Source organism: Neomonachus schauinslandi, chromosome 2 (genome assembly GCF_002201575.2).
Source record: "Neomonachus schauinslandi chromosome 2, ASM220157v2, whole genome shotgun sequence".
Lineage (NCBI taxonomy): Eukaryota > Metazoa > Chordata > Mammalia > Carnivora > Phocidae > Neomonachus > Neomonachus schauinslandi.
The window spans coordinates 58,690,319-58,705,801 of record NC_058404.1 but is presented as its reverse complement, the minus strand read 5'-3'; the positions used below and the strand labels follow the sequence as shown (position 1 = coordinate 58,705,801).

The 15,483-nt window shown below is 39.3% G+C and overlaps 1 protein-coding gene across 1 annotated transcript in view; it reads right to left on the bottom strand.

Annotated features, from left to right (window-relative positions):
• The window catches only part of LOC110588468 (histone PARylation factor 1), a 28,899-nt gene extending 14,497 nt beyond the window's left edge, over window positions 1-14,402 (bottom strand). The window contains exons 1-4 of the mRNA XM_021698791.1: window positions 14,306-14,402; window positions 10,724-10,883; window positions 8,278-8,467; window positions 6,839-6,937 (exon numbers count right to left, since the gene is read on the bottom strand). Coding sequence (XP_021554466.1) covers window positions 6,839-6,937; window positions 8,278-8,467; window positions 10,724-10,883; window positions 14,306-14,353 — 497 coding nt within the window. The 5' untranslated portion in view covers window positions 14,354-14,402. The remainder of the gene's footprint in view (window positions 1-6,838; window positions 6,938-8,277; window positions 8,468-10,723; window positions 10,884-14,305) is intronic.
• Window positions 14,403-15,483: the final 1,081 nt, after the last annotated feature.

Genomic DNA, 15,483 nt, shown 5'->3' with positions numbered 1-15,483 from the left:
TTTTTTTTTTTTAAAGATTTTTTATTTATTTATTTGACAGAGAGAGACAGCGAGAGAGGGAACACAAGCAGGGGGAGTGGGAGAGGGAGAAACAGGCTTCCCACTGAGCCGGGAGCCCGATGTGGGACTCGATCCCAGGACCCTGGGATCATGACCTGAGCCGAAGGCAGTCGCTTAACCAACTGAGCCACCCAGGCGCCCAAGAGTACACTTATCTTGATGAGCACAGAGTAATATATGGAATTGCTGAAGGACTCTAGTACACTTGACACTAATATAACGCTATGTTAACTACACTGGAATTAAAATAAAATTTAAAAAATAAAATATTCTCTCCATTATATCATAATGTGAAAAAAAAATCTCATTAAAAAGTTTTTAGGTAATGAGAAGTGATCAAGTTCACAATGGTGGCTACACCATTAAAGTTTCCTTAACTCTAATTTTTGCTTTTGAAATCTTAAATTTTATCACTGACAACAAATATAGTCACAGTTGTTTTCTTGGCTCATTTGAGAAAATGTCTGCCAAATACCCATGTCAGAACATCCAGTTTGTCAGTCACTCTCTCAAGTAAGTGAAGTTCAGCTCCCAACTCAATCTCACAAAACCATTTTCCTTGAGACAGACCTTAACATTTGAGTATGCAGATGTGCTTTCCATGTACTTCCCATTTCATCACATGAAATGTTAAACAAATGCGTGTACTCAATGGTAGAGATCTAATATCTTTACTGCTTCATCACTGAGCTTCTTAAATGACATTCACATTATATTACTGCTGTGAGTAATACAATGACAACTGCAAATCTGGTGCCATCGCCTTGATTTCTGCCAACGTACCATCAGTATTAACCACCATTACCTTTGTGCCACTGGTGCAAAAATGACATATTATCACAAATAGTTTTGAACTCACAGGCCTGGTAAAAAAGTGTTAGGCACCTCTGGGAGTCCACACACCACTGTTTGATAACTGCTGTTTAGATTATGGCTGCAAACCTGAATATGTATCAGAATCTCCTGGATTACTGGTTAAAAGTACTCTGAGCTTGACACGTCTCCAAAGGCAAGGGAACCAAGGACAAAAATGAACTATTGGGACTTCATCAAGATAAAAAGCTCTGCACAGCAAATGAAACAGTCGACAAAACCAAAAGACAACTGATAGAATGGGAGAAGATATATGCAAATGACATATCAGATAATGACATATCCAAAATTTATAAAGAACTATAAAGAACTTATCAAACTCAACACCCAAAGAACAAGTAATCCAATCAAGAAATGGGCAGAAGACATGAACAGACATTTCTGCAATAGACAGATGAAAAAATGCTCAACAGCACTCGGCATCAAGGAAATACAAATCAAAACCTCAATGAGATACCACCTCACACTGGTCAGAATGGCTAAAATTAACAAGTCAGGAAACGACGAGGATGAGGGGAGAAAGAGGAACCTTCTTACACTGTTAGTGGGAATGCAAGCTGGTGCAGCCACTCTGGAAAACAGTATGGAGGTTCCTTAAAAAGTTGAAAACAGGGGGCGCCTGGGTGGCTCAGTCGTTAAGCGTCTGCCTTCGGCTCAGGTCATGATCCCAGGGTCCTGGGATCGAGCCCCGCATCGGGCTCCCTGCTCCGCGGGAAGCCTGCTTCTCCCTCTCCCACTCCCCCTGCTTGTGTTCCCTCTCCCGCTGTGTCTCTCTCTGTCAAATAAATAAATAAAATCTTTAAAAAAAAAAAAAAAAGTTGAAAACAGAGCTACCCTAAGACCCAGCAATTGCACTACTGGGTATTTACCCCCAAAATGCAAATGTAGTGACCTGAAGGGGCACCTGCACCCCAATGTTTATAGCAGCAATGTCCACAAAAGCCAAACTATGGAAAGAGCCCAGATGTCCACTGACAGATGAATGGATAAAGAAGATATGATGGTATATTATACAATGGAATATTACGCAGCCATCAAAAAATGAAATCTTGTGATTTGCAATGACATGGATGGAACTAGAGGGTATTATGCTAAGCAAAATAAGTCAATCAGAGAAAGACAATTATCATATAATTTCACTGATATGTGGAATTTAAGAAACAAAACAGAGGGGCCTCAAAAAATTAAAAACAGAGCTACCCTATGACCCAACAATTGCACTACTGGGAATTTACCCCAAAGACACAGATGTAGTGAAAAGAAGGGCTATATGCACCCCAATGTTCATAGCAGCAAGGTCCACAACAGCCAAGCTGTGGAAAGAGCTGAGATGCCCTTCAACAGATGAATGGATAAAGAAGATGTGGCCCATACATACAATGGAATATTACTCAGCCATCAGAAAGGATGAATACCCAACTTTTACATCAACATGGATGGGACTGGAGGAGATCATGCTAAGTGAAATGAGTCAAGCAGAGAAAGTCAATTATCATACGGTTTCACTTATTTGTGGAACATAAGGAATAGCATGGAGGACATTAGGAGAAGGAAGGGAAAAATGAAGGGGGGGAATCGGAGGGAGAGATGAACCATGAGAGACTATGGACTCTGAGAAACAAACTGAGGGTTTTAGAGGGGAGGGGGGTGGGGGGATAGGTTTGCCCAGTGATGGGTATTAAGGAGGGCACGTACTGCATGGAGCACTGGGTTTTATGTGAAAACAATGAATCATGGATCACTACATCAAAAACTAATGATGTATGGTGACTAACATAATAAAATAAAGTTAAAAAACAAAACAAAACAGAGGATCATAGGGGAAGAGAAGAAAAAAATGAAACAAGATGAAACCAGAGAGGGAGACAAACCATAAAAGACTCTTAATCATAGGAAACAGTTTTGAGGATTGCTGGAGGGGAGGAGGGTGGAGGGAATGGGGTAACTGAGTGATAGACATTATGGAGGGCATGTGAGGTAATGAGCACTGGTTGTTATAAGACTGATGGATCACTGACCTCTACCCCTGAAACCAATAATACATTATATGTTAATTAAAAAAATTATAAGCACATATTATCAATAACTATTGTAATCAATGGAATTTTGAACAAATATAATCAAGAAAATGAAATTAAAAAAAAAAGTACTCAGAACTTATGTCTGAAAATCACTGCCTATAGTAATAAATCCATATTACCCAGTATAGCAAGGTAGGGTGGCAGAAAATGTGGGGGCAGCAGGCAAAAGGAAAAAAGATTATTTAACAAGTTGACCCATGATGAGGTACTGGCCACATTTATTCTTTTACTAAGTACCAAATGTTTTACATTGTTTTGGGGCCTGCACAAAGTAAGCATTCATTAAATGAATGTTCACTCATTTCAAATGTTCATTTAAACTTAATTAAAATTATAGAAGTATAATTTTGGGCTACATTTAGATATACTCATAACACGTATTTTAAAAAGACATTCCTGAGTCCTAGTCTAGATGTACTGAAGTGGCATCTCTAGAAGTAAGTCCTGTAGAGCTCAAGGTAAAGTACCTTTAACCAGTAACTCATGAAGTTCTGATACACAGGTTTGAAACCATTAACTAAATATCAGTTATCAAAGAATGGTCTGGGGACCCTGTGGGGTCCCTGAAACCTTGCAGGAGGTCTGTGAGGTCAAAACTACTGCTACAATTATTTTAGAGGGGGAAAAAAATGAAAAGAAAAAAATTATTCTTAATTTTTGTGGTCCAAAGATAAATATTTTATAGACCATATGAAAATGGAATCATCCGTATTCTTTTATTTGACCTCTTCACATAATGTAATAAAAATCTTTCGAAATCAACAAATCAATAACCTGGTATTATAGTGTACTGACATTCCATATTTACCTAATTTTCCCTATTTCTGAGTAGTGGTATTTTCTCCAGTTTTTCATTTTTATAAATAATCTCTAATATATACACATATCTGTGTACCTGTCCAAAATTTCTTTAGATAAATAGTGAGGGGTGCCGGGGTGGCTTAGTCGGTTAAGCCACTGACTCTTGATTTTGGCTCAGGTCATGATCTCGGGGTTGCGGGATCGAGCCCCGAATTGGGCTCCGGGCTCAGCGTGGAGTCTGCTAGTCCTCTCCCTCTGCTCCTCCCCGACTTGTGCACGTGCACACGCTCTCTCACTCAAATAAATAAATAAAATCTTAAAAAAGATAAATAGCTAGAAATGGAATTGCTGATTTAAGGATATAAATGTTTACTTAGCTCAATACCTGGCAATGTTAATTATTTGTCAAGAAATCTTTTTTTTTTTAAAGATTTTATTTATTTATTTGACAGAGAGAGAGAGCACAAGCAGGGGGAGTGGCAGGCAGAGGCAGAGGAAGACGCATGCTCCCCGCAGAGCAGAATGCGGGGCTCGATCCCAGGACCCCAGGATCACGACCTGAGCCCAAGGCAGACGCTTAACCGACTAAGCCACCCAGGTGCCCCGAGAAATCTTTAAAAAATATTTAAATAACCTTATTCCAACTGCTCTCTATAAAGGTTGTTTTTTTTTTTTTTAAGATTTTATTTATTTATTTGAGAGAGAATGAGAGAGAGAGCATGAGAGGGGGGAGGGTCAGAGGGAGAAGCAGACTCCCTACCGAGCAGGGAGCCCAATGCGGGACTCGATCCAGGGACTCCAGGATCATGACCTGAGCCGAAGGCAGTAGCTTAACCAACTGAGCCACCCAGGCGCCCCTCTATAAAGGTTTTAATTAACACTTCTACCAGTAAGATTTCTTACATCCTAACCATCAATGAGTTTTACCATCCTCTAATCTTTACCAATTTTTGCTGGCTGAATTTGTATTTCTTTGGCTATTATTATTTTTAAAGATTTTATTTATTAATTTGAGAGACAGAGCATGAGCGGGGGGTGGTGGGGATAGGGGCAGAGGGAGAGGGAGAAGCAGACTCCCTGCTGAGCAAGGAGCCTGACATGGGGCTCTTTCCCAGGACCCTGAGTTCATGACCTAAGCCTAAGGCAGATGCTTAACTGGCTGAGCCCAGGCACCCTTTTCTTTGGCTATTATTAATACTTACACAAAGAGAACCAGTTTCGCTGGGCATAAAAATAATTTGTTTATTACAAGTGGTCTTCCTTAAAAAGACCTTATTCAGGTTGATACAGAAATAAACTAAGTGTTCTCATTAGTTCATTTAAGTAAAGGAAGGAAATAACATTAAGTACTCAAATACTTCCTGGTCGTCACCTAAATTATAAATTAATCACCAATGTTTTTTGTTTTTTTTTCTTTTTTCCTTTTGTGTTCTCCAATAAGCTAAAAAACAAAACAAAACAGAACAAAACAAAAACCCCGAACAGTCTTGGATTATTTTAGACAACCATTGTATCTTTCTTTTTTAAAAAGATTTTTAGTAAGACTAATAGACTAATGAAAAATTAGGCATTTTTGCATGCCCAAGTATTTGGAGAATGAATCAATTATTTATGGAACATCTATTACAGGGCAGGTACTGTGCACAAGGAAAAGTCTTTCTGCCCTCATGGGACTTGTATGTTAATGCGAGAGACAGACAATAACTATAGTTTCTAATAAAGATACCACCAATTTAAACTGAATAAATCTAAACAGCTTAAAAGAGTAATAAATTATAAATAACAAGAAACATTTTATAAAAAACTTAGAGGTATCAGGAGACAAAGAAGAACTGTTTTTGGACATCTACCATACAGTTGCTCTTTTGGATACATGGGTAGGTATGTAGCAGTCTAGAGGGGGCACTGGCTGACTTAGTTTAAATTCTGTTTACTGCAAATTGGCACTATTAAGTCACAGAGAATGTAAGTCTTTTTTAAATAGGGTATTAAAAGAGGTCACAGAAAACATGGCCTACTTATAGCTAAGTTGACAAAGATGGCTTTCTTCATTTTATGACAACATGAACCGCCCAGCTGGGGTGAGAGGCTTCAAATCATGTCTGTGGCTGGTAGAGTGTGGACTGGCTCACGAGGCTCTACTCCGAAGCCCCTTCACAGAAGAGCTTGCTACACCTCCCAGACTACTCTTCAGCTCAGGCTCCATGTGGGGCCTAGCTTCTCTCAAACAAACAATTCCTTGCAAACTGAAAGGCAGGAAGAGATACTAGGTGGAGACTGTGTGTTTTTACCAGTGAGTCCAGTTAAAGGCACCCGAGGTTCTGCAGCAGGTGCAGCGGAGACTTCAGCGCCTGGTCCTTAGCTTCCTTCCCAGTGAGAGACAGAGACAGGGCACCCCTTCTACTACCACAGGTTAAATCCAAGACAACGTGGTCCTAGAGCCACTCGCGGCAGCGGATCTTGACTTCTCAGCTTCCTGATGGTGGCAGAGCGAGCCAGTGCTGCCACACAACTGGCGCTCCGGGAGACTCAGTCAGCTCCACTGAACCTTCCAAGGATTTCATGAGCACCTGACTTTTTTTTTTTTTAATTCTAGTATAGTCAACATATAGTGTTATATTAGTTTCAGGTGTACAATACAGTGAGTGATTCAACAATTTAGGAGCACCTGGTTTTACTGTATTAAATCTTTGTTAGAACTGTACACAATGGGTTCTTATAATGAACTCTTGATGATGCTGTTTAAAATGTCTAAAAAATCTTTTGGTTTTGCTATGGGACTAATGAAGTCAAGATTAAGTAATCTTTTCCTTAAATAAAATAATTAATTATATAAGAGGTATTTTTTTTGGTGAAAAGTTGCAGAAGTGTGGATAAGAGTATCTGCAAAAGTCATGGACATGATCTTTAGAAATCTAAAATTTTGGAGTTACCTCAATGTCCCTCAGTGATGGACTGAGAGAGTAGTATAAAAATTGTAAACAAATATTATAAATAGGAAAGGGATTAAAATATTTTCTTACTTGATTGCAGCAAACACATTATCTCCACTTTGAACAATTATGCAGTTTTTCTTTGCTTCATTTGTACCAACATATACAGGAAGTTCATCAGGAGAATCCCTGTTTAAGCAAAAGATATTAAAAATTTAGCTGCCCATAATCTATCTGGCAAGTAGAATTTTAGGCTTATACACAACAATTTATGTCTGTAGGTTTTTAAGAAATTGGGACAAATTTGCCAGGTTCCTAAGAAACTTAAGCTCTAAGTTTCTTAGGAATATCTACAACAAATCTTACTTATATAATAGATCCTAAAATTAAAATTCTTAGACCTAGTTACTTTTATACCTAAATACAAAGAAAGGGGGAATAAGGCCTGTCAAAAGGAGGGAAAATTATATGCGATCCTCTCTACCAGTTTTATAGTCTGTGGACAAAAGAAAAAAGGTGGAGAAACTATATATATATATATATATATATATATATATATATATATAAATCCTTTTATTTTACAATCAAGGAAACACTGAGAGATAAAATGACTCAGCCAAGGTCCTAGTAAGTTAATGGCAAAGCCAAAAGCAGAATTCATATAACTCAATCCGCAGCCCTGTGTGCATTCTATGGTACCGCAATCCTTCTTGCTAGGCATGTTCCTTCTACTTCCTCTAGTATTCTACAGTTAATCCTTAAACAACAGCATCTCTACTGGTAGAAGTGGACAAGGTATTTTTACCTCTCAAGCTACTTCTATTTCTTAACATTCCAAGCATCTTGCATGTATCCATTTAATCCTTTTTTTTTTTTTTTGGAGAGAGAGAGAGAGCGTGCACAAGCACAGGGAACGGCAGGCAGAGGGAGAGGGAGAAGCAGACTCCCCGCCGAGCAGGGAGCCCGATGCGGGACTTGATCCCAGGACTCTGGGATCATGATCTGAGCCGAAGGCAGACGTTTAACCGACTGAGCCACCCAGGCACCCTCCCCCCCCATTTAATTCTCTTAATATTCCTGTTAGGTATGTACAATTATTATCCTCATTTTTACAAGAGGAAACTGAGTCACAGAAAGTCACAATGACTAAAGGTGACCGGCACACAGTCTCTCAGATAATAGAACCACTCTGACTCCAAAGCACATTCTTAATTCTATGGCCCCTGGAAGCACATGGCTAACTTAAGTCATGGCAACTCCAGATTATCTTCCTTGCGCTAAAAGAGCGCTCCCGAACCCAAAAGGTAAAAAAAAGTTTATAACCACAAAGGAAAAACCAGTGAGGTTCAACTTAAAGAGTTCACTCATCCTAAGGCAGGTTAGAATGGTAATATCAAGAACATCAGATGCCTATGTATCCACCAATAAGAGGAAAATATGTCCTTCATCTTGGGTGAGTCCAGTGAATGTCTATTCATACTCACTAGAAGGCCCAGTAGCTGCATTTTAGAGAAGAAAAGATCCTTTACCTGAAATACCCCATGTGGAATTGAGTTTTATTATCTCCAATAATAATGGTCTGGAACTCAGGAGGATCATAGTAAAATCTCCAGTGAAGGTTAAAATTCAGGCTTGCTGATTTTTTCTTCATTTTATGTTTTCCGGCAAGGATATCATAAGGACCCACTAATCGAAGTCCAAGGGTTGTGGAAAGTGAATCTATAAATTAAGTAAGTTTATTTAGACAGAAACTTTCTGAAGGCAGATATAATGTCTTTTATTTGTAAACTATTTCTAAGCAATTTTCTTAAAAAAAAAAACGCTTCCAAACTAAAAGAGCTTCAGTTACATTTGAAGACAGTTATAAATACTCAATGAAAAATCAGAGCAATGAAAATGTGGCACTTACATTTAAGATTTTCTATTAAATTTATCACTGATTACATTTCAAACATACTGCTATTTCTTATTTTGGCCAAAGTAAGACTGTTTTGTATTCTCATGGGCACATAAGAGCTTCGAACACTTACCTTGTCTCATTACTATGTTGTTGTTAGCCTCAAATATTTGTAGCACACCCATATTAAGGGAGAGACAAGATAGACAGTAAGTGAATGTGCATTAAGTAGGGTAAACAGTTTATTTAATAAAAAATGTATTTAATGAAAACATTCCTTTCTCTTCCCTCTACCTCAGCTAACCATCACTCTCAATTCCCTTGTCTCTGGCCAACCTTAATCCTAGATGATTCCATCTTCTTTCTCCCTCCACAGATCACAAAGGGAGATTGCTAAATAAAACCAGAGTCATGGAATGTAAGCGTCAAACGTTTGTGTTCAAAATATGCTTTTATAACATCAGATGGGTCCTTGTTGCTTCTTTGCGAGAGAATAAGCACTCCAGGCAGGACCTGGATATGTAAGGAGGTGGGGATGAAGAGAGGAAGAAAATTCTTCGAAGAGGTAACATCATGAATAAAGGCCTAGAAACAGTTTATTTAGAAAGGGGAAAAATAGTTCAGCTTTGCTGGAGCTTAGGATAGCATACACCAATTTCTAAAGCAACAAAAAAACCTAAAGTCACCCATCTCATTAGCCTACAGGTAACAAAGTTAATAGTCTGGTATACAATAACAATGTTTTCCTCCCTGTATGAATATATATAAATATAGAGATTTTTTTTTTTTAAAGATTTTATTTATTTATTTATTTGAGACGGAGAGAATGAGAGAGAGAGAGAGCACATGAGAGGGGGGAGGGTCAGAGGCAGAAGCAGGCTCCCTGCCAAGCAGGGAGCCCGATGCAGGACTCGATCCAGGGACTCCAGGATCATGACCTGAGCCGAAGGCAGTCGCTTAACCAACTGAGCCACCCAGGCGCCCAATATAGAGATATTTTAAAGGAAGCGATGCTGTTTTGTAATTTTTTTTTGTTTTCCATTCGTCTTCACTTAAATTTTCTGATTATTTTTCCATGCCATTAAATATTTTCTCATAATTTCTAACAGCTGCCTGATATTCCATTGATAGACATTTACTGCTTCTAATTTTTTTACTCTTCTAAACAATGCTTCAGTGAACATCTTTAATACATGGTTTTTTTGTTTGTTTTTGTTTTAAGTAGGCTCCAGCATGGGGTCAACATGGGGCCTGACCTCACGACCCTGAGATCAAGACCTGAGCCAAAATCAAGAGTTGGATGCTTAACCACTGAGCCACCCAGGCACCCCTTTGCTATTACATGTTTGTGCAGTCATGAATATTTTTAGACAAGTTGCTGCACAGTTTAAGTGTTTTGCTATTATGCCAAAATTCATTGTTATCTAATCCACATTTCCATCAGTAATATATGGGAGTACTTCTCTCCCACCTGTGAAAACACGTGAAAAGTAACTTTGTCACAACCATTATCAGTTCTTTGTGCACCCTCTCAAAAACAGTATAAGCACAGAGAAAGTACATAAGAATATGTGTGTCGTTGACTTTTTTAAAAAATACAAATGGTAGCATACTCTCTACACACTTTGTTTCTCACTTGAAATATTTCAGGCACAATATTTTATCATTATCTAAAATCTACCTTGTTCCTTTAAAACAATGAATATCCACTGACAGATGCATTAATTATGGGCTTTAGGCCATTTCCCATTTTTGTTTCAATAAATATCACTGAACATAATTTTTAGTTCACCTAATCCCTAAGTTCCTAGAAGCAGAACTGCTAAGTCATACTAAAACTCCTGCCACCTATCAAAGCACTTGTTTTCTTTCAAACCCTCATCAAAGCACATTGTGAAATTATTTACCTTTGCCAGTATAACAGGTGATAGTCACATATTATTATAGCATTATTTTATATTTCTCTTAGAAACATCTTTGAAAAAGTTCATTTTCTGTGAACTGTTAAGATCCTTGGTCCAGTTTCCTACTGTCTTTTCCATTGGTAGAAGCAGGAGAATGATTCTGGAGCAACTCACCAGCTGGCTTTTCAGGATCAAGCTCTTCACAGAACTTCCAGAAGTGATAGAAATCTTCAGGCAGAGAAAGCTTATAATGATTTTCTACTTCTTTTCGAAGGTCACTGGAGACATCAGCTTCACAGGATTTACTCTTCTTCACATCAACTGTTTTTTCACACTGAAAATCAGCATACAAAACTTTGTTTCTCCAAAAGTTAACACTACTGCTCATTTTTGTTCACCCAACTCTGAGAAACATGTTTTCCTTAAAACTCTACAAATGGTATTTCTGAAAAAATCTGGGGATTCTTTTGGGCAAAGAAAAAAGGAAAACAGTGTAATACAGAGCGGTCAAGAAGGATGCACACGGCAAGTCTTTAAATATGTTTCTCTAAGATTAACGGAAACCGAAAATAAAAAACAAGTATAAAAGAAAAGGTGAAGAACAGGAAGAATAAGGAATAGGAAGGTTTTGCCTTCTTTGGGTAAATAGGTCATCATGCTTTTTTGTTTAAATAGATTCAGTGATCACACCAGAAGCCAACTGTCAGAAATAACTGGATAAAAGGGGATTTACCAGCTAAAATAATTATTTCAGAAAAGGCCCTTTAATGTCAGGACTAGGTTATTAAACTCAATCTCTAATATTTCTGCAATATGTTCATTGTGTAAGTACACTAGGTTTTATAACGCCTATTTGATAAATTTCTATAAAGATAAAATACTGATGGGTGCCTGGGTGGCTCAGTCGGTTAAGCGTCTGCCTTTGGCTTGGGTCATGATCCCATCCCAGGATCGAGTCCCATGTCAGGCTCCCTGCTCAGCAGAGGGGTCTGCTTCTCCCTTTCCCTCTCCTCCTTCTCTCTCTCTTAAATAAAATCTTAAAAAAAAGATAAAATTCTGAGTTGGAGGTTACATATCTGTAGTTTTGTAAGTAGCAATCAGTTTTCTCTTTCTAGGAACCTAGATCCTTTCTTTTTGGATTAAGTTTCTTCCTTTTTATTCTTCCTTTCCACCTGTATCAGTGCTTCTCAACCAGGAGTGATTTTGTCTCCCAGGGGACACATGCAGTAATGTCAGAACTTTTTAGCTCTCACAAATTTAGGAGAGGGTGCTGACATTTAGTGGAGTAGAGAGAGGCCAGGGATGCTGCTAAGCATTCTGCAATGCACAGGGTTAGCACCCTTAACAAACACTTAATCGGGCTCAAAATGTCTATAGTGTGAGGTTGAAAAATTCTAGATGTTTCCCATATTTATATTCTTCCATTCTCCCAGCAGGCTCAAGTTTATTGATGTTACTTTACGTATCAAAGTCTACCAATATATTTATGAATTTGATGACATACAAGAATGTTCTTGGATAACACTGTTTCTAAGAGCAGAAAAGAGAACAAATGAAAATGCCTATTGACAAGAGGATGCAAAGTTAAAGGATTTCAAACAATTGAATATTCCGCTTAGTGAAAAGGAAATAGAGCCACACACAATACAGATCAGTCTTAATAATATAATGTTGAATGAAGGAAAAAAGTCCTTGAAGTTTATATGTAGCACGATAGCCTTCTTAAATTCAAAAACAACAAATAAATACTGTTTGTGATAAAGCTATAAAAAGAAGGCAAGGGAAACAAGGATGAGGATGGTAGCTACATAAAAGGGGGTGACAGGAAGTTAGGCAGAAAAGATAGGTGAGGAACACATGTAGAGCTATTTATTGTCAGGGTTTCAGTTCTGGGGTAGGGCAATGGGTTCACAGGTGTTTTTTATATTATTAAATAAGGTAAAAGAGGACCATGCATTGACCAATAACAGTTTATTATGCCAAGGATTATAATGTGTCTGAGGTCATAAAAAATTAAATTGAACAAAAAGCCTGCTGAAATATGGATGCTGATAATAAGTAACAGTAAAAACTGTAAGTAATAATACTAAATAATAGTTATTACACACTTACCATGTGCCAGGTCATTGTTCTAAGCACTTTCTGTGAATTAACTCATAACTCCCTTATGAACTAGATACTATTATCCACATTTTACAGATGAGAAAACTGAAGTAACTTTCCTTAGGTCTAGAAAGTGGAGGAGCAGTTAAACCCCGGTGGGCTGGCTCCAAAGCACAGATTCATCCACTTCATGCTGCTTCTCCAGTTACATACAGAACAGTAGGAACATATCAAGTGCTGACCTATCCTCCATTATGTTTTTATAGCAGTCTTTGGTTAGGCTTTCAGACTGGTTCAAACTTAAGATGTTAGAAAGAAAAGCCTTAATCTATCTTGCTGAAAGGCAGTTTTTCCTAATGACTCTTGACCCTTCTTCTTTCCAGCTGTCACCTTGGGGAAGTTACTTAACCTGTGCCTTATTTTCTCATCTACAAAAAGGACATGTAGTACCTATATCACAGGGTTGTTAGGAGGAGTAAGTTGTTTGTAAAAACACACAGAATAGTCGTAGCACATAATACTGAAATGCTAGCTTTAGCTATGGCCTCTATAGACTAATTTTCATCTTTGGTATTTTATTTTTAATACTATCACTCAGTCAAAGCAGTTTATAGCAACTTCAATGGGAAATAAAGATTTTTTCAGCTTTGTCTTAACTCACACATTATTTCAGCATCCTCAAATCCCCAATAACTAGAATTTAGGGCAGCTGTCCCCTTCATAGGCTATACTCATCCTTTATTCTTTACCTAGAAAGCATGTCCCAATATAAGCAATGTCCAGAACAGGGCCCTCTAACAGTTAATTAAGCTCCCTGACACTGTGACATTGTCCTGCTCTATCCAGTTTATAATACAGACGGAGTAATTCTGAAAACTGTCCTTATCACAATGACACTTCTCTCCTGACTGTCCTAATTGCTACAGCAGTAGTTATAGAACTTCTGAAATCGTATTAAAAAAAAGTATGAGAACGTGCACATACTTTATGCCCCCCTCCCCCTCATTAGTGCCTTTATGATCAGGTCCTTCTTTCCCATCTCCGACTCCAGCCAGGCCCAATCCCGCTGTACCCAAACATCCTCTATACTTATTTCTATTTCTTATCCCTTATGTCTCCTTTCTGCCTTCAAGAGCCATGTCCAACTTGAATTGTCCTAAAAGATTTCTTTAGCAACCCCCTGGGACTTAGATCCTCCTTCAGTGTTTCCACGGCACTTTTGACACAACAACGTTACAATGCCAAACAAAAAAAATTTACAGTAAAATATATATTCACTGTGCCCAGCTTCCGCGGGCTGGGGGCTGTACGTGGGGCAGTGGCGGCACGATGCATCTTGAAACCGCGGCGCCCGGCACAGTGCCTGGCGTATAATCGGTTTCCAATCAATTTGTTGATGGTTGAACGAATGAAACATTGGTTGTCTTAATCGGTTTCCCCAGGAACCGCACCGGGGGGAAGGCAGAAGATGCCAAGGCGCTAGTTCTTTGCTCCAAACCCCAGCAGAGCGGGCAACAGAGGCCCTGGCTCAGACCTCCGTTCCAGGGCACACAGCAGCCACTCAATGATTACTGGATAAATGCAACGTGCTGCCCCTTGGTGCCTTATCACCCAAAGCGCCTTGCGGATCCCACACATCCTCTGTAGCAGTACCTGCTGCCCCTCCCCGCCGGGCCTGCGCTTCCCGCCACCGCCGGCCATTCTGTAGCTGCCGCGCCAGCGAAATCCCGCGTCTCGCCGTTGCTTCCGAGCGCCGCCGACTGCTTCCGGTTCAAGAGACTCCAATCTGAATCCCTGCGCAGCCGCGGCCGCGCCAGTAAAGGGGAAAGGCTTCGCCTGTGCCCTGCCCCGCAAGGTCCGAGGCGGGGCCGGCAAAGCTCCGCCTGCTCGCGCGCAGGGTCTGAGGGCGCTGCAGCTGGCACGCCGCCTTCCTGCCTCCCCGCCCAAGTTATCGCTGGGGGTGCTCCTGAGACCCCAGAGTCCTGAATTTGGATCCGTTAAGGTGGTCCGGACGTCCTTCTCAGGTGTTTACTAGTGGCAACATTGGGCCTCACCCAAACCCTCGTTTTTCCTTGATTTGTGTATATTTAAAAGATTAATCCTTATATTCCTCTTTTCCATCTCTCCCTCCTCCACTATGCTATTATTGCCTGACACTAATTCATCCTTAATTATCTCTCAGAAGGAAATCAGTTTCTCTCATTGTTTCTTTGTAAATCTTGTTACAATTTGGATCGTGTTTTCTACACCAGAACCATCAACATCAGCATTCTGAGGAGAGCTTGTTAAAAATTCGGAATCTCGGGCTCTATCCAGACTTACTGATTGAGAATCTGCATTTTAGCAAGATCTCCCATTGATTCCTGTGCACATCGAAGTTCCAGAGGCACTGCATTCAAATAATCTCCTGGGATTTCCTTCACTGTCATTCTGGAAAGTGCTCTGCTTCATTCCTGGGAAGATCCTCTATTTCCTGAATCTATCTTCCCTTTACTTGCTTTGATACCACCATTTTGTGGAACATAATCCCCCAAGAGTTTCTTGACGAATGTTGCAGGCAGGTGCCTCCCCCCCACCCTTTCATTAGAACTCGCATGTCTTAACTGTCTTTATTCTAACAGTATAGAATTCTCCGTTGAAAATAATTTTTAGTCAGAATATTAGAGGGTTTGTTTCACCGTGTTTTAGCTTCTAGTATTGCCACTGAGAAGTCCTACCTTATGATTCCTGTTCTTATAGGTGAATGACATCTTTCTTTCTTTTCTTTTCTTTCTTTCTTTCTTTCTTTCTTTCTTTCTTTCTTTCTTTCTTTCTTTCTTTCTTTCTTTCTT